The 20624-nt window shown below is 36.8% G+C and overlaps 2 protein-coding genes across 2 annotated transcripts; one reads left to right on the top strand and one right to left on the bottom strand.

Annotated features, from left to right (window-relative positions):
* Window positions 1-1474: 1474 nt before the first annotated feature.
* Window positions 1475-3602, top strand: LOC118804110. The gene is made up of 2 exons (XM_036564741.1): window positions 1475-1491; window positions 1784-3602. The coding sequence occupies exon 2, from the start codon at window positions 1836-1838 to the stop codon at window positions 3405-3407; it is 1572 nt and encodes a 523-aa protein (XP_036420634.1). The 5' UTR covers window positions 1475-1491; window positions 1784-1835; the 3' UTR covers window positions 3408-3602.
* Window positions 3603-7005: 3403 nt separating this feature from the next.
* LOC118804115 (leucine-rich repeat neuronal protein 4) lies at window positions 7006-13204 on the bottom strand. Its single transcript, XM_036564742.1, has 2 exons — window positions 13085-13204; window positions 7006-9489 (listed from the first exon to the last, which is right to left on the bottom strand). The coding sequence occupies exons 1-2, from the start codon at window positions 13092-13094 to the stop codon at window positions 8762-8764; spliced, it is 738 nt and encodes a 245-aa protein (XP_036420635.1). The 5' UTR covers window positions 13095-13204; the 3' UTR covers window positions 7006-8761.
* Window positions 13205-20624: the final 7420 nt, after the last annotated feature.

The raw sequence follows: 20624 nt of genomic DNA on the forward strand, positions 1-20624 counted from the left end.
CCCATGAAAGCTTCTAAGTTTATTCTCTGAGATGTTTAGAGGACAGCACAAGTAATGTTTGTCTATGTGTTAGCTATGCTGCTAACAATGTTAGCATGTATGCTAGCATGTTAGCATGTTTGCCTATGTTTTCACTCTCAAGAAAATAATGCAGCTTTGCTTGACTTTACACACTTATGTGTAACTGTAGAAATTTCATTCAGTAAATATAGTTAGGATGAAGATTAGCTATCAGTTCATTAGGTTTGTACTTTCAATTTCAGAATGTGTGTATATATATATTTATAAAAAGTCAAAGAAGTTGATGAGGTCAATTGTCTTTGTGCTGTTCAAAATCAGGTCAAAGTAAATCTAAATTATTGGGGGGGGGGTTTGCCTTTTACTTTGTGTCCCAACTTTTTTTTTTAAACTTATTTGGCCACTTTAGGTTTGTACTTTCGCTCGGTTTGTTTTCACATCACAGTTATTTATATGACAATTAATCCTCAGCTAAAACTTCATAATCGTGACAGTCCTACTGCCGTTCGAGATTCATATTTTGCATTGGGTCAGCATTACTATGTTGCATTACTATACCACTTTTTGCATCTGTAGCTGTTAGATGTTCATGACATCAGTATTTAGATGAGAGCTGGACAAGGTACAAACTTACAGTAAACATAAATCTTACAGCTTTTGAGGTGCTATAGGTCCAGCTTACTATACACCGCAAAAAAATGGTAGCTTGTCAAGTGAAATGATCTTAAGTGTGGTCAATATATCTAAAAGTTTGAGAAGCTGTACAGTTATTATAATATCATCTAGCTTATTTCTAGACAATTTCCATTTGTTTTAGGTAATTTTATCAAGTAAAATTATCTCACGCAAAACACACAAAATTATCTGCCAATATAGTGAAATAATTTTGCTTAATAAAATTCCTTCAAACAAGGAAAAAATGTCTAGAAATGACGTAAAAAGTCTTAAATTAAGCTTACAACAATCTAAACAGGAGAAATATTAGATGTGTCAACTAGATTTAAGATAATTTTACTTGACAAGATACCATTTTTTGCAGTTTTTTGCACTCCACACATTAATCAGCCTCACTAATGTACAGCAAGTACACTCCTGGGCAAAAAAATTGGCCAAGCCCAACAAGCCAAACCCTTCAAACTAAACATTCTCTATAGGGTTTGAATCTGGAGTCTGACCACCCAGGCCAAAACCTTCAGTAAAAACCATTACAATTTGGGCTTGGCCTATTTTTTTCCCAGTGTACTCATGGGTCAAATTTCAATCATCTGAATAAAAACAGTAGTGCTAAGAGGCCTAGAAGAAGCTACCGAGGGTTAAAGAACCATTTTGAGGTGAACATGCAAATAATGTTGAAACGGTGAATAATGGTTCCACCCTGTGTGAGACCTCTGATTGGCTGAATGCTGATTATATTGGCCTATAAATTCTGAGGTAAGAAGAGGAAGTTTTCACTCAGGGTCTGTTGGAGGAAAGGTGAGTAGAACTATTTTCTACATCTGCACTATACATGCTCTACATCTCTACAGCTCTACTTTCAGATAATGTGCTGTAACTGTATTTAATGAACAACAGTCTGAGTGCACTGTAGCTACAGTCTGTTTAAAGTACAATAGTCATTTAATGTTAATACAAACTTTACATTGTGTCCACAACATTTCCAGCAAAGGTCAGTTCATTACTCCACATGGACAGATACACTTGGATAATTTAAACATAAAGACAAAAGCTTTAAAGCTTGAGTATTTAAAATGACTGTACTTTCTAGCATCAGAATACACCGTCGAAGATCTTCAGTTGAAGAGAGTGTAGTACCTGCAATGGCCTCTGTCCTGAGCTGGGCCGTGGTGTACTGGACCCTCACTCAAGTCATCATCCTCTGTGGTGCTTTGGGAGGCCCTGTCCACATTCAACTTAACGTTGATGGCAAAGATGATGCAACAAAGATAACTGGTCTAATAAAAATAAGGTATAATCCTAAAGATGCAGCTACACCCTTGTACACTAACACTGTTCAGAGAGATCTTGTTGAAAAAAGTGGACTCATAAAACTGTACATAAGAGGAAAATTCATTGAACTGGACAATAACAGAGATCAAAATGTAATTTTTAATTGGGATAATATAAGGATCAGTGGTAAGGAATTAGGAGAGTTCATTTTAAGGATATTCAAAGGTGACCCCGTTGTTATTGTGGTGTTTCCGTATGATCTGCAAACACCTCACGGCTTTCAATTCCAAAAGGAGTTTGAAGAAGTGGTACAGAGAACAAATGACAGAATCACAGTGGGGCGAGGGGTGATAAATGTTTATCTGGGTTTTGGTCTTCAAAATCTAGAAGGAAAGGTGAAAACTCTCTTAGAAGCAAAGGTTCCAGAATATGAAAAAGATGAAAAATACTACAGCATTTTTGCTCACTACCATTCAAATACATTCAGCTTCAGGACAGTGTTTACTGCATGGAGACCTGAACTAGAGCCTGTAAATATATTTCGGGTGAAAATCCAGGAGGCAGATTCAGTGGTTGTTAAGCTGACATCTGCTTGCACATCTGATCAGAATGGCTTGAAAGTGGGTTCACACACAGCGCAGGGTTTAGCCGACATTTTGTTGAAGCTGTTGCGAGTTCAGGATGTGGAAACGCATCCACAGCAAAGAATCAGAGTCGAACTTCCAGACAGCTGTGGGACGGCAAAAGAAAGAGAGGCTTTTACAGGTCACCTCGTTGACAACCTGGAGAATAAAAAACTTAAAGTTTATGGGAAAGAGCCCAGTGTTCACATACACGTTTACAGTGATGATGATACAGATGATACAAATGACATAAAGAACTTATACCCACATGACATTTTTGGGAAAATAAATGGTAAAATCTCTCTAGATCAGAATCAGAAACCTGCACCCACCACAGTATCATCTGCTAAGGAATTGTTTATTCACATCCACTGCCATGGTGTTTTTTTTGGCAGTGCTAAAACTATTTGCAGAAAGGATTCAGACACACTTGCAGATATTCTGTCCATGTTTGTTAAAACATTGTTGATTGACTCTGTGCCAAAGAACGGAATCATCATGTTTCATGTTTGTAAAGCTGGTAGTGAACATGGTCAGGAATATGTAAACAGGTTTTTGACAAAGTTTGATAAGTCACTACAAACACTTAAAATATATATCCAGGAATCTCTAGCTTACCAACATAAAGTAGGCCTAATCATGGGAAACACTATGGCATCGCTTCCCTGTAGTAAAGAGCCTAATCCTGATCTCTGGCCAATGGCGCATGAAAAACAGGTATTTGGTAGATTTACAGTAAGGACCATAAAAACTCCACAGGGGTTTAAAGCTTACTCTATTTTACCACTTACTGAGTACAACCTAATCTACAAAAAGTAGAGGTGCCTTTCCAAAACTTTCCACACTGATGAAAAAGTTCAATTTATGCTTGACACTTGTGTTATGATTTCTTTATTTCTGTCTGCTGTCACACTTGACTACACTTGGCTGTTCAATTTTTCAGGTCATTGTGTTCAGTTGCTTTACTTTCATATGGTTTGGATTTCTGGAAAGAATTGCTGCACAGTTATTGTAATGTGATTAAAAGTTATTGCTGAGCATGAAAAACATGTTTGTTTATTGATTTTTGGGGACAGGTGTGATCTTGTAAGGAGATAACGCATCTCCTTACAACTCGTTAAACTTTTTGGTGCCTGAGGAGATATCCGCTGCTAACAAAAGTACACCCCATTGTAAAACCTGCCCCCAAATTTCTCTAATCCATGTTCTTTTAACCTCCAGAGTAGCCAAAAAACACAAGCAAAAGAAGCTATTTAGCAAAGAGCTATCCTTGGCTAATGGAACTGTTTTTATGTTGCAAGAACTAATGTTGCCTTTACAACATCATAATAGTGACACACTTGTTGTCCATCAGACAATGTTAACAAGTGCACCATTTCCCATTACTTTGAGCTCCACATTTACAAAGCATTGCATTGACTAAGAAGTTGCACATTCAGTTTGTTCCCACCTACATTCATCCTCAAAGTTTTCATGTTCGTCTCCAGATATTATCATAACAAGATCATGCTTTTAGTCATATTTCCTTTAGGTGCCCTGAAGACAGCAAGTCCTATTCTCATTCAATTCTTATTAAATTTTTAGAACAAAATGCATTATTATTATTAGTGAAGTGGGTCTATGTTTGGTTAGTTAGGACATAATGGGCACCCCTTAAATAAACACTCCTTTTTATTCCTTGCAAGCTCAATATAAAGGTGAAACACTGTGTAGATAACAGAACAGACAAGGACAGCCCTGATAAGTACTTGCATTGTTATATTAGACTTGCAAATTCCTACCGATGTAGATCAGAACTGGCCTGAAGTTAGTGATTACTGTTCCTCGCTTGTGTGATCAAGTAAATGTTTAACCTGGAGATCAGGCTGCATATTCTCTCTCTGCAGAGGGTGTGGTAGTGAAGAGTAGGCTCACTCTAGGTTTGCATCCATGACTTTATTTCTTAGAATCAATTAGTAAAAGCAGCTGTAGTGGAAGACAAACTAGACTTTCAGCCAGTGTAAACTGGGGTGTGATCTGCATAGCAATGATAATCAAAGTCATATTTGTTCATGCTTTCCCCAGTGGTAGCATAAAAAAATGCTTAACAAGATAGGTCCTAGGACTGACCCCAGGGGAACACCTTAGCTTACTGGATCAGCATGAGATGTTATATCTCATAATATTAAGATTGCCCATAACTCTGATCAGGACAGTTTCAGTGCCATGCCCATCTCTGAAACAGATAGAAATGGCACAAATAAATGATGATGAAGATAGAGGTTTTGTAATTCATAAGAAACATCTTGTTCTAGGACTTTAGCCAAAAATGGGAGTCTTGACATTTTCAGAAATAATTCTGTATCCTTTTTGTGCTGCACAGTGGAAAAAACAACTCTTCCAAAAGGTGTAAAAAGCTTCAACCTGTGTCGCTTAGGTTTGCTTTCTGTTTTTGGGGGGGGTTTTTTGGGAAAAAAAAACTTTTTCTTTACTTTTATGTAATTAATTAAACATAATAATTCTGATGGACACCTGTAATGACTGTTCACTCATTTTACTCAAAGATTTCTAAAAGAAATTTGTCAAGGAATAAATAATGAGTGATGGAAAACAACTAACTTTGTCTCAACTTTTGTATTAAAAAAGATCAGTTGAAGCTAGAACAAGGGAAAAAAGACAACAAAACAGAAAGTAGCAGTATCACAGAAAGCAACTGAGGACATTGCAGTGAATGGAGTGGTGTACAGAAATGGGGTTCTGTAGTCAAGTCTGTCACTGATTTCAACATGGCCAGATGTCCTTCTGTGGTTGGAGTGGTTTGGATCATTACTCAATCACATTCTCAGACCGTGAGACACATTCAGAGATTACATGCTCTGTCACCAACTCATTCATTACTGTTAGTTCTGTTCTTTACAGCACCTTATCTCTTTTTAGCAGGTCTTCAGCTGTATTCATCGTCCTCATTCAGTAACAGTCTGCAGTGTAGAGGTGGAGGCCCTGCTGAGTTCATTACTTCAACATTTCTATGTAGGAGAATATGGAGGACCAGATTTGCCAAAATGAAAAATAAATCAAATTAAAAATAAATGACTTAGTAAATTAATATATGAAGTAGAATTGCAAAGAATAATGATGATAAATCTAAAAATAAATAAATATACATAATTCATATAGTAATAAATAAAATCTTACACAAATTAATATGTCTGCATTTATTCATATGTCTATTTAGTAATTTCCCCTTCTCACTAATTTTTGTATTTTTTTATTATTTATATGTTTCTTTATTAAAGTTTTTTCTGTTTTTCTATTTTTCTATGTTTTTTCTACTTTATTTTATTAATTTATTTCCATAACTATTAATTTCTACATTTATTTCTGTATTTCCTTGTCCTTATGCTAATAAAGGGGCTGTCAGTCATTGATGTCACAGTGTTTTAATATTCCTATTGGTTGATCGATGTCAGATTCTGTAGATCTATTGTACATGTCTTGCTCTCTTAGCGGTAACCAAGAACAAGACAGTACAGTAGTGGCTGTTTACAGGCAGCAGACAGCCAGAAATCTTGAGGCTCTCAGCTGATCCGGCTGAAAATGCAGGTCCGGATTATTTACTCTTCCGTGTGGAGGCTGTGACGGACAGTTTGCTCCATATAGCTGCCTCTGCTGGGGCAGAGGTCGACCAGTAGTGTTCAGAACTTTGAAGGAGGTGGTTCATCGTGTTTTTCTGCAAAATTCAGATCATACCCAGACATTTGGACGCCCTTCTCACACACTGCCTGTGGAAGTCATCGAAAGTTATTTATCAGCAGGTTTGTCTGTCTGTGGCATTGCAGATCTTTATGGAGTTGGTGAAAGAACAGTTTAATCAGCTGTTCTCCTCCTGGTCTTGATTGCTAAGCCTGAACGTGAAAAAACACACCCCCTCATTATCATACGAACGAAGAAATACAGAAACAAATTAATTAGTTAATGAAGAGTCTGCTGTAGATGCTGTAGATGCTCAGCTTGTCTTTTGCTAACATTCAACCACATATCTATTAAATGCAACTGAACTTTAAGTTACATGTTATTGATTCTATTAAAACTAAACTTAACTTTTACTCCAAACCTACACTGAATCCTAAACCTTACTGTAACCATAACACCGTTGTTTCACCAGCCAATTTGTTATTTAATTAAAGCATAATTTATCTCAAAATAAAGTGTAACCATTGCACAGTATTGACTTCATATTACAGTCATTACACATGCATCCACAATAAAACAGTTTCTAGCATTACTGAAAACATAGATTCTACAGTTTTGTTCTCTTTGAAGCTGCAGGTTAATTGCTTTAACAGAACTACTGGAGGTCCTGCAAACAGAAGTACAGCTGTTGCACATCATAGTGCCCTCTTGTGGTAACTCACTTTGAATAAATAGCTTGAGAAAGGACAGAAAGATATAAATATGTATTTGTTTACAATATTATTGTTTAAAAAGTCACATCCATTTATTCAATTGATCATAATAAAAAAGCTAATACTGACAAAACTGGTAAAAACAAAAGATATCCAAAGGTTTAAAAATAAAAAAGCATACACTTCTCGCTCACACAATACTAACTCTAATAATACATCTAAAGTGCTTTTGCACATAGTCTCTCCAGTAATGATCCCCATCCTTCAATCAACAGATGTCCAAAAGGAGGGTTGTGACCACAGTCCTAGACTTGATCACATGCGTTATGAATTCCAGACCTCCATTTCAGGCTGAATAATTTCATCAAAAACATCATGATAACTCAACGATTTTGCACTGTTTTGCATGTAGTTACCAAACAATACAGTTGTATGCGAACCTGGTCAAATTCCACATTCTGTTGTCTTTCTAAGGGAAAAGAAGTTAACACCACCTCTACATAGAACAAACTTAAATATGACATTTTTCTGCAAATTTTAATGCACAATTATTATTTATTTGCTGAAGTAAACAAAAAAAAGACTGGAAAACAAAATGTGATGTGTGCAGACGTGTGGACCCTTAGAGTTGATCTATTAGTGTTATTATTTTAGGTCCCAGGCATATTTGACCCATTTAAGATGCAGACAATTCCAGACTGTAATAAATTCTGTGACCCTTTAAAACTTCTCAAGATGTTGTGATTACACTCGATAGCCCTGGGCTCATCTACACTGCTGCTTAAGGAAGTGAAACTAAAGATAGTGGACGCTTACAAAAGCAGTAAATGGCTCTAAAAAGATACCTAAACACTCCTTTGTTTGCAGTTTCCACTGTCTGAAATACCATTAAGACACTTAAGTTAAGGAGAACTGTGGAAGTCATGACAAGATCTGGATGACAAAGAAACACCTCAGAAAAAATGATCTTAGACTGGTCAGATATGCAAAGCAAAACCCCCACATCACTGCCAAAGACCTCCAGGAAGACTTGGCTGACATTGAAATAGTGATGCACTTGTCCACTGTGCAGTGTTGTTGCACAAAATCATTTACAATTTAGGGGCATTTAAGAATCAAATTCTGTGGACTGACAAAAAATTCTTTGGCTGCAACCAAAGTGTGTGTACAAAGAGAAAAGGGGTGCAGCATTTGATGAAAAGACTATGCCAATTGAAGCACGAAGGTGAATCTATCTATTGTTGTGTTGCATAATAGTATGTTGTGGGGATAAAGAGAAGAAAAGATTCTACTATTACTACTACTACAAGTACTTTAAGTCAATGCCTCATAGTCAGTGAAGACACTGAAGATAAAAAGAGGTTGGACATTACAACAAGTACATGACGCAAAGCATACCTCAAATTCAACCTTGAATGGCCTTTACAATCTTCAGACATGAACATTATTGAAAGTCTTTATGTCTCAAATATGATGTGCATGCAAGATGACCAATGTAGATTTATAAACCTGAAGAGTTCTGCAAAGGAAAAAGAATACTTTACATCAAGAATTTAAAGTCTGGTAGTTGGCTACAAGAAACATTTCAGCCAACTGGCGTTCCAAAGTATTGCCTGAAAGGATTTCTAAACATACCAGAAAATTCAGCAAATAAACAATAGTTGTCTATAATTTTTGTACAGAAATGTGTCATAATTAAGTTTCCAAAGTTAGGTATCCAAAGTTTTGCACACAACTGTATGCTTCAGAATGCAAATATAACCAGGATTAAAGGGAACTCATTGTCTCTCAGAGCACCCCCTCTGCTCCTCCAGTTTCAGTCCGTGCCAGAGTTTTCCTTCGTGCTCTGAACCTCCAAAGTAGCAACGCTAGTGCTAGTACCACAAGCAGTGCCACCACCCCTCCCAAGATGCCCAGCCTCAACGCCAGTCCAGACTCCGAGATTTCAGACTGAAAGCGAGTACACGAGTGCTTTTCCCTGGTGCTGACTCCAGCCTTGTTCACTGCCAAGACACACACCTCTGCTCCAGATGCTACCTTTCCTAGGTCCATCTGTCTACTCCTCTCGCCAGCCTCCAGTCCCTCTTTCTTACCCTCCACCTGCACCAGGTAATGGGTCACCGTGGAAGCCGGTGCACACCAGTGCACGACAACCCTGTTAGAGCCTTCTTGGGACAGCCAGCGGAGGTGCGGGGGATCTGGGACCTCATGAGGCCCACTCATCCCAGGGCAGGAGCAGCCCGTGGTGGCCGCAAGCTTCTGGCAGGATGGCTGCTGGTCTTTGCAGAGGTCATAGTCGCAGCGTTTAGCCGCAGGAGGCACAGGTTTGGTTGCTGGGGATAGAGAAATGTCATAATCATCACCATCATCGTAGTCACCCATATTGTCATGAAAGAGGCCAGTGTCATTAAAAGGTGATGATGTTGATAGTGTCACAAAGAAGGGAAGGATGAGCAAGACGATAGAAAGAAGCAGTGGAGGTCTGAGAGTCTTCTGGAATGCCACCGACATGGTGCCTAAAAATGAGAAATCGACAAGTTATGACCTTTTCAACTCACCTTAAATCACATCCCTCTAGAAATGTTTCATTGGAGTGTTAATAAATGGTGAAGCATGAAGTACATTCCTGTTCATATGTATTTTTGACAAAAATTAAAGTCGTTACGGAAAATTTGAAAATTTCTTCAACAGCATTGAAAGACCTGTCATTAAAAACCAAGTTTTCCTCATATTTTTAAAATAAAAAAAGTTTTATGTAGTCTATAAGGGTCACTCTTGCAAATTGTTTCTAAGTCGAAGTTGTAAACACATTTCAGATTCTAGTTAACTTTAACTTTAGACTAAAATCCTTTTGTTTTAAATGATGCTGTGCCTTAATCATGTTTATTTTACTAGAACAAACCATTTAACATTCCGCACACTGAAATTCTACAAAATATTTCAGCACTGACTGTTTTTATAGTGACAATTTTGGCTAATGTTGAGCAGAATTCAAAAGCGGTAACCAGTACATGATTAGCAAACATAGCTTTAAACAGTTGTACAGACATAAAATCATAATATTTTTCATTAAAACACAAAAAAAGTTTACTTAATTGCAGAAAATATGTGTTTCAGGAGTGACAATTCATAATGTTTCACACTGATTTACAGACTTGGACATATTTATTTTAAAAAAACATGTGGCCATGACGGACAGAGATGCAGTCTCACTTCACACAAATGAAGGGGCGTAGCTAAATGTGGCTCCAGCCATTGACTAAAACTCTGTTTCAGCAGTGATATAAAACAAAGGACAGCATTTTTTGTTATATAAAGTTAAACTCTTAAATGTAAATCTTTCAGCTTCATTTAAAACTAACTAATTTAGTAGAATGGTCCATAAACAAGTTTTCAAAACATACCATCCACTACCCAGTCTAGATATGGAAACTAGCCTGCAAAACCAGCCTATTTTTATTTTGAAGTTTTTGTCATGTCATAAGTAAAGCAACATATTTGCATTGCACATTTACTCTCTGACTTGAGTAAACATAAAATGCACCTCCATTCAGAAGCACTTCTTTACTAAAAGTTAAAAAAACATTCAAACCAAGTCAACAAAACATGTCATTTGGCCAGCGATGCCCACACTTTTGCACATGACTGTAGCTTTTAAAAATAAAACTTTAAGTAAACATTTACAATGAAATAACTTTAATTCATATAGACACTTTACATGGTTTGGAAGTTCTTTAAACATTTTTAAGGGTTCTTACAAAATGGTTAGTTGGGGAATCAACTTTCAAAATGTTCTTTAGAGAACCAAAAGTGATTATTCCAAAGAACCCTTTTGCCACCTATATACTTTGCATGGGTCAGAAATCGTCCTCTATGTAATTATTAGGCCTATTTTGAACTCATTGTTTTTGTGATGTTACGAAAACCAACACATTTACACACATCCACCATTTCAGCCTGCAGCACTTTAGCGCCGTCCACTAAAATGAAGTTATAAGAAGAGTTTTGGTCCAGACTGCTTTTATAATGAGGCACAATACAGAGCAACCAATCAGAACAAAGCTCATTTACATCTATTTTTGAAGGCACAGTAACAAAAACAGCCAGTCTGATTGAAAGGCATAAAGAGAGGTTGGAAAATGATCACGTAAAAATAAATCATGATTGATACATAAAACCACACAAAGTGTAAGTGGACCTTACAGAGAAACCAAAATACACTAAAATTATAGGATATGGGCTTTTTAAGGTATAAAACTGAGACCAAGGTCTTATTTACAGTGAGGCCCTGTAAGATATACAATAAATGCAAATAAACAGTAAATCATTAACAAACGAAGGTTTAAAACAACAAAACAGTTTAAACATCTAAAGCAAGTAAAACAAATAAAATGGATAGAAATATATAATTAAGAAAATGACAAACCGCTCTCATCTTTCAGGTTATTTAAAAGCAGTTTAGATTGACTAAATGTGAAAGATGTTGCACTTTAGCACTAGTTGAAAGCACAAATAGGGCGTCGCATGATATGCTGTCTAACCAAACTCTGGTTCCATTGTGTCTATTGTATTTTTCATTTGTTTTGATTATAAGGAGAAATCAACCTGATTCAATGGAGCTTTTTAGAGCCTTTTTTACCAATAAAAAACAACAAATGGCACTCGACTTTTGCAGCACAGCTTGCAGTGGCCTATCACCAGTAATAAAACATAGTGCACTGTGCTAGATAACGTTGAACGGTTTCAATATTGGAGTAAGGAGTTTCATTCATATAGGTTATTTCACTGTAATCCAATACTGATACAATACTTGCTTGGACGGCTTTCATTGTTCTTTCAAAAGAAAGATAAGCTCTATTTCTATATAACATCCCACATTAATAATAGTAGTTATTCTGTGTTTATAGTAGATGCCAAATAATAATTCAGCATTGAATAACTGAATAATAAGGCTAAACTATAAAAAAACATTGTTCTTTCAAAAGAAGGACAAACTCTATTTCTGTATAACAACCCAAATTAATAATAGTAGTTATTTAGTGTTTTATAGTAGTTACCGAATAATAAGTTAGTATTGAATAACTGAGTAATAAGACTACACTGTAAAAAAATCTGTAAAAAACAGGGAGGTCAAACAAAACATGTTAATTAACAGTAAAAGTCTGTTTTCACAATTACATAAATATTCTGTAAAATTACAGTCATTTAATTATTTAGAAACATAGCCTTTAACTGTAATCCATCAGTTTCAAAGTTCAAATAGTAATTCTGACATACAGTATTTTACCATAAAAATAAGCACAAATATCTGTAAAATAAAGGTCATTTTTTGGTAAATTTACTTTCTATTTCTGTAAATTAACACTAATGTTATAATACGGTATATGAATGGTATTTTTTACAAGCATTTACCTTTTTTTAATAAAAGCAAGTATTTACCATTACATTTTACAGCACTTTGACATTGGAAATACTTTCTTCACTGTGTAGATGTTAAAGGGTTACAGTCGTGTTTGATTTTGTTAAGCCACTTAAAAGTGAGGTAAACTCACTGAAGTTTATTTTGCGAGCGCTCTAATCCGAGCGGCTCCAGAAACACTTTAACAGTCTGATGTGGAAAAGAGGTTGTTTGTGTTATTGTTCCCTTTGTTTAAGGATCTGGCCGGTCAGCACTGTCTGAACGGTTTAGAGTAAAGCAGCATAGCAAATCCAGGGCTGCAAAACAGCCTGCACTGCGCAAGAGTTCGGCATGTGTGTATGTCATCTGCACTTCATTAGGGGAGCAATCACTGCTCCTTCCACCACAAATATTCATGACTCATTTGCTTAGAGTATACTTGTTATGCCACAAGTAAACCTGACGATAAAGTAACAATGAAGATGTTGAATAAGCTTGAAAACGCTTCAGCTGGTAAATCATTGAAGAGAATGGAGAGCACACTCACATCAGGAGAAGAGAAAGGAATGCACAGCACTATAATAGAGCTATTGTGTTGAAGCTGCCTGTGGAGTTGGTTGCTGCCTCTTGGTTGCTATGTAATCAGAATTAAACAGAGTTCCTACCAGATTCATTTAACTGAACGGAACTAAAGTACATAAAGACCGACTTACCTGTGCGCATAATATAGTCCAAAAAATCTTCTGCGATGTACAACCGTGTGGTAGTAAATCTCTCTTTCTCTCATTCCCTCGTTCCAGTCTTTATAAACAGATCCATAACTCCTCCTCCCCTCCTCCCTCCCTCCCTCCACTCCTCTTTCTCTCCACACTCCAAATTTCTCCACTCAATAGAGCACCAAGTGGAGCCTGTGTATGTGCGGAGGGCTGAACTCTACCCCTCATGAATCACAAACACCCACATTCCTGCTGCGAGTGCAGGTCTCAAACCTGCCTCCTTACACTTGCCAAGCAACAGCTAAGGTGAAATCAACTTAACTGAATAACTCAGACTGTTCCAGACGCTATAATAACCCACTCTGATTACTGCATTCCTGGAAATGCTGTGAGTGATAAAGGTATTTCAGAGGTCAGCCATGTAGCTGGAGTTCCAAAACTCGCACGTACCATCTGAAGTCACGTACGCCCCACCGGCTGGGCATCAGGGGCAAGTGTTCACAGAAAGGTGCTCAGATGTAATGATCAGAGAAAATGTGAAAAAACTTTATTAGTTTTGAACAAAGAGTAAAAGCAAAGAGCCTCTCAATCAAGCTGCCTCTTACCTGAGAAAAGGTTACAACTAAAAGTAAAACTGAAATCTGTACACTACAGTCTCCTCGGGGGCAAGAGGAGGGGGGGAGGGGGTTGGTGTGCTTCGAGGAATTGATGCTTGTGGGGTAATATGACTTTGTGACTAAAAATAGTTTTAAAAAGTTACAGAAAAAGCTTTTATAGCATTTAAGGAAAAGAATGTATAATGTTCGTGGGAATGTTCACTGATATTCACAATAGTATTTCAAAAAAAAAAAAAAATGTTTCCACTTCCTCTTGTTCTGGCTGCATTGATGGATGGATGGATGGATGGATGGATGGATGAATGAATGGGTAGATTGATAGATAGATAGATAGTAGATGATAGATGTAGATAGTAGATAGTAGTATAGCTAGTTTTTAGCTTACTAGTACTTTTTATTTTTCTGTTTTTTTTGTAGATGCTGGAGCAATAAAAGTGCAGAGTCCAACAAATTGGTTGTTGGACACAATAGATCCTCTCCTGTGTGATTAACGGGCCCCAATAACTTAAGTTTAAAGTTGTCCCAAATAAAAGTGAATTTTTTGGCAAATTTACAATAAACTTATATTTCTTCCTACAAACAGTGGTTCTAAATTGTATGGTCTGTATTAAAAACCATAGCAGTCCATGATATACATTAAAATAATGTATGGCTTTAACACCAGCTGTGAACGTGGCTAAGCCAAACAGATTTAATAGCAGAAATTGATTGTTTTATAACACTCAATGTTCACACAGTTGACTGCACACATCAGTTAAATTCTATATTAATGCACTTATCACTGTATCTCAGTTTTTATGACAAAATGCAACATGATCCAAGTGTACTGGATCACTCTGCATGGTCAGTAAGGTGAAAGATTATGGCAGCAGGTTTTGTACATATGGTAGCATGCTGGCCTTCACCCTCCCAGGCTGCTCATGCAGTCGAGGAGAGGCTAATTACACTGCCAGTTGTGACATGTCTGTGACTCAACGGGCAGAAAAGTGGAAAAACACTGTCATAGAACATGTCAGAAAGGAGCATACCTAATCAACAATGTCATGTTGGGCAGCATGAGCGGTAAAAGCTTGGCATCCCCAACATCTGCGTTTGGTTCACAGCTTTTACTGGGACAGATTCAAGCCTACCCATTGTCCCTCATGACAAAATGAATCAATAAACACACAAATTACTGATAAACCCAATTAAAAAAACAATAAGCACGACAAAACAAACTGGAGCTGTATGAAGCTCTTATGCAACAACAAATCAACTGTCAGTGTGACAGGGAGCAGGAAGTGGTACCATGTGGACGACATGCTACCTTTGACATGCGTCATTGTGGTAGGCCAATGAGAAATAGGGAACTACGGTATTTTTTCACTTCCAGCATTCAACACTTCTGTCTGCAAGAGCAGCTGAATCAGAATCCGTTTATTTCACTGTGTTACACATACAAGGACTTGGTCTTGATGAGTGCACATGTGTATGACACGTAACATACTGAACTGACCAGACAAGCACACACACTGTTAGAGAGAAATAAATACATTTTTTAAAAAAATCTTTACAGTTTAATTCAGATCAGTAATAAGCAGGTAATAATATGGTAATAATACGGTAATAAGGTGTACTTTACAAAAAAAATGACACGCTAACTTTCAATTTGGTACTAAATAACAAGTTGTTAATTGTGGCAGTAATAATTTTGCATTTTCCAGCCCCGATTGTGCGTAATCAAAGTATATTTATCTCATCTGGTCCTGTTCTTGTACACTTGTCTGCAGGTGGGCCCACATGTTAAAGTAATAGAACTCCCATAGATGATTATAATACATTTTATTAGATAAATATAAATCACACATACACATTTATTAAGAATTTAAAAATCAGCATGTCATTTTTAGGCCAGTACAACTTGTTACCATAATATTATCATATCATTACACATTTATTACAGATCTATAAAGTACTAGCTAAACTATATCACAGCAGGACAAATAAATAAATGACATTTTTACAAACCTAATAATTTAAATATGCAGAAACATTGTAATTCCCTGTATGTAGTTGGTGATGGAATGGTTATCATTTGTCCCAAAATAAGCTATAAGCTTTGTGTACAAATATAGATGCTGGACTGATGATAAGGTACATCTCAATGTGTCTCTGCAATGAGTAGGTATCTTTTTTTCCAACAATTACAGAGACTGTTTCCAGTTTAACCCTTAGATCTTCTAAGGGGTTCTTATTATACATTTTGCTTACACAGCATTTACATTACAAAATAAGAGACATTTAATACGTACATAAGGAATGACATGATGAACTGTATTAATGAATGAAGTCTACATCAGGGCTGCCCAACTCTAGTCCTGGAGGTCTGCCACCCTGTAGGCTCCAGTCCTTGCGGGCTAAAACACTGCAGACTTCAGCACACGGCCTCATTAAACACACGATTCAGCTCATCAGCTAATTAACAAGGCCTTCATGAACTGAATTCAGAATGTTAGATGAGGGGAAATGCTAATCTCTGCAGCACTTTGGCCTGGAGGGTCCCCGGTTTGACATGCTTGCTGTAGAGTTTAGCTAACACACCTGATCCAGATAATGAAGGCCTTCAGGGGTTTATTGGAATATTAGGGCCACTTGTGTTGGATGTGAACTCTTCAGGGTGGTAAATTGAGGATTGAGCACCCCAATTTCAAGCACTTCTGATTTTCTTTCTTTCTTTTCTTTTGGCCAAAAACAAGGCAAAAGGTACCGTAAAATGTCAAATGAAAATCATAATAAATTATCTCCCCTTCTACTTACATACTATACAAATGTTTAACTTCTTCACTTTTAATATAAAGATATAAAAACATTTATATATATATATATATATATATATATATAATGTCTACATTTGTGTTTTTGACCTCATGACACCTGTTCCTATCATTATGATCAGTCCCGATTTGGTAAGGTTCTCTGCAATGCGCCACTCTGAATGACTTTATTTATGCATCATCGGTTTAATTATGCAAACATTTAGAAAAAATCAGTGGAATTTCCCTTTAATGGTTCTACAGGTTGAGTAGCGCCATTTGGAAACACAGACTGTGTGTCATCATTCTAGCTGAAATGGGTTACTAAGTGGCTTTTGTTGAGTGCTGGGAAGAGTGGAAGAGCTGCTGGTTGAGCTGGCAAGAGAGAGAAAGAGGCCCTATAGAGAAAGAGAGAGAGAGAGAGAGAGAGAGAGAACAGAGGAAAGGACAGTCCAGTGATTTGGGATGCACAGAGTGTCAGATCAGTGTATAAAATAGGAAAGAGTCAAGGGTCCCGTCATTCACACTCCCACTCTTTCCATTCTCTAGGCCATCTCAGTGCTCTCCCTCTCCCTCTCCTCCAGCATTGTGGTCTAGCTTACGTGTCTTGCTGTATCATGGTAGTCATGTTACCGGCTACGTTTGCCACATTTGCCTAAACAGAGTCATTGCAATTACATCCTCTTCCACAGAAATGACTGTCATCACTCACTACATTCTTCACACAAGCCTGGAATACCCAAACCCTGAAGTGTCCAAAACAGTCGAACATTCTGAAAAGGTTGATCACACTCTTAAAAAAGATGGTTCTTCAAAGGTTCTTTAGTAAAGAAAATGGTTCTAAATGCTTCTAAACCCTTTTCAAAAAGAAAAGAACCATCTGTAGCACATTCATGCACATTTTCCATCAATGTGAAGAAGCCGTTCATGATGCAAAGAATGCAAAGCGTTCTTTGAATATCTGTGGTTCTATATAGAACCACAAATAAACAAATCAATAAGGACTACATAGGAGCCTCAGCAGCTAAATATAATATTACATTTTTAAGTATATGTTGTGTCCACTCTTTTCCATTAACACAGCTTCCGTTCTTTTCAGGAGACTCTCTTTCAGTTTTTTTTAAGAAATCCGCAGGGATGTTTTTCCACACTTGTTTAGAGATTTTTTCTGTATCATTTTTTTGTTTTTCTAATTATTTTTGTCTGGAAATCAAATACATATTCTCTGACTTTTGTACACCACTGTAAATAGATGAATCTAAAAAAATCCATATGTGTTTTATGTAGCAGAGAAGATATTTTCTTATGATTTGAATTTGATGGCCTGAGGCTCAACTACTGTGTGTGCATGTGTGTGTAATGTGTTTGTATGGTATTAAACATCCTGTATGTCTGTATGAGTATATGTTTGTGTGATTGTCAGAGTGTGAGTCATGGTTAGGGTTATAGAGTCTGTACATTGTGTGTGTATGTGTGTGTGTGTGTGTGGGGAGATCAGTTGAACTGTGTTTGTCAGGCCGCCTACTGATGAGACTTTTTGTCAACAGTCTGTATTACAAGAGTTCATAAACACCGGAAATCTGTTCTCTCTAACACACACACACACACACACACACACACACACACACACATACACGCACACACACTTGTTTTTATACAATGTCAGGACATGGGGCTACATATTTAAATATATGTCTATGTCATAATAAAAAGCACCATATATATATGTGTGTGTGTGTGTGTGTGTGTGTGTGTGTGTGTGTGTGTGTGTTTAATACCCTTACAAAAGGATTTATGAATGGTTTAAAATTTGTTTATTAGTGGTTATTAATTAGATCATCTTAAAAAGCATTGTAAAGCACCTTAAAAGGGCTTTTTTGTGGGGAACAGAGAGAACACAAGTAATCAGCAAGATCTGAGGTTTAACAGCATAGAGGACAATGGGATGACAATTAGGCAAACAGTAGGCCACTGATGTGCTTTTATTCTAACTGCTTATTAATGATTTTCAAAGAGTTTCTGACCTAATTAATGAACATTAATACATTACTTGTATTAATAAAACACTTCTTTAGGGTAGTCTTGTTCTAAACCAGTAGCTATATATAATATAAGCATGTTATAAGAATTACAATTTTACTAGACCTAACATTAAACCTAACCCTAATCTTAAAAAAAAAATGCTTATTGAAAACATGAAACAAGAGTTTTTGTAAAAAGCCCATCAATAAAATAAAGGAGTATTTTATTGGTCTATTTTATTTATGATACTTTAAGATAAAGATGTTTTTCTCTGATTTTCCCTCAAAGTCAGGACATTTTTGTCCTGGAGATGTATAAAAACAAGTTTTAGCACACCCAGCATACCAAGGCAGCCGTATTAAATGCCCCAGCACATTTAGATTCCAAAGCCGCTCAGATTTTGTTGTTTCAGGAGAAAATCTTCTTCTCAAATGTCTATTGCTTCATGGATTCCTGGCAGTAACAGGAGATATGTGTTTAAAGGGCACCCCACACCCCGCCCAATGAAAATCAGCACTCCCTATCAGTGTGTGTGTGTGTGTAGTCAGTACACTCTATCAAGTGTGTGAGCACCTGTTCATACCTTTGTCTTGCGGTCATCAATCTTTCACCTCTACTTTAACAGAAGGCCGATTGTAGCAGGCAGGCAGATACAACACCGACAGACTCTAACTGAGCAGCGGAAAGTGGACAAGTTTAGGCAGAGATACTTTTGCAAGCACTGGAGGAGAACAGAGTAAAGTTTCTACCCATTTTCTTATCAGGGGGACATTTCCAAAGGTCGAAAAATGGCTGAGTAGTTGTAATTTGTTAACATACTTATTAATCAATCATGAAAGAGTAAAATACAGTTTTGGAGAATTTTATTTCACCCTTGCATAATTTAAATTGTATGATGGTGTTTTTACTTCATGAAACACTTACAAAAAAAGACGGTTCTTCAGGGGTTCTTTGGTAAAGAAAATGGTTTATATAGAACCATGAACACAAAAAAGAATGCTTTGCGTGATTAAAGGGTTCTGTGCATGGTGAAATGGTTCTTCAGACTGATGGAAAATGTGCTATACATGGTTCTATATAGAACCTTTTTTTCTTTTATATTTACAAGCTTGACATAATAATAGCAGAACCCTTTTTGGAGCTGCATTGAATCATTTTCTAAAAGGTTCTATATAGAGCTATCTACAACACATTCTCCATCACTATGCAAATAACCCTTTAACCCTTTTCTTTACTAAAGAACGTTTGAAGAACCATCATTTTGAAGCATGTAGAACAAGAAGTAATAACATGTTTTGAACAGATTTTATGTTCTATATAAAATCTTTTTGAAAAGGGTTCTATACAGCACCAAAAATGCTTCTTCTATGGTTACAAGCCTGACATCATGACAATAGCAGAACCCATTTTGGTGCTATATAGAACCCTTTTCAAAAAGGTTCTATCTAGAGCCATATACAGCACATTCTGTATCAGTCTGAAGAACCATTTCACCATGCAAAGGACCCTTTAATCATGCAAAGTGTTCTTTGAGTGTTCATGGTTCTATATAGAACCATTTTTTTAAAGAACCCTTGAGGAACCATCTTTTTTGAGAATCTACATTTCAAAGACAAAATAACTCATTATAAATCTCAGGCCAGGATTCCAGTCAGTTCCAGTGCATTTGAATTTATGGCTTTTATCAAAGCATTTAGGAAAACCGGCCTCTGAAGCTGGTCTTCATTCTGTAGTCAGCATTGTGCACATATGAGGATCTCCAGATCTAAGCAGTTTCTCTCTATAGTGCTTGGGAATGTGATGTCATGATTCAGGGTCTTATGGGTAATCTGCCAGTGTAACAGGATTAGTCAGTCAAGGCTGATTCAGTAGCTGAAGAAATCTTCACCTGCTCTCCTTGATTTTCGCTTATCTGAAGTCCATTGACTTACAAAACCTTTTGCAGAGCTGTCTAGCATGTGGATCCACCTGACTACTAGATCAAAGACCAGAGCAAATCAAGGAAAGCAGATGAGAATTGAAAGACTCATTTAGCTATTCAGAAGCAGCCCTAGTTAAAGAGCACATAGGGTACACTGCAGTGAGAGTGGCAGTAAAAATCAAGCT

The sequence above is a fragment of the Colossoma macropomum genome, unplaced genomic scaffold, assembly GCF_904425465.1.
Source record: "Colossoma macropomum unplaced genomic scaffold, Colossoma_macropomum, whole genome shotgun sequence".
NCBI classification, from domain to species: Eukaryota; Metazoa; Chordata; class Actinopteri; order Characiformes; family Serrasalmidae; genus Colossoma; species Colossoma macropomum.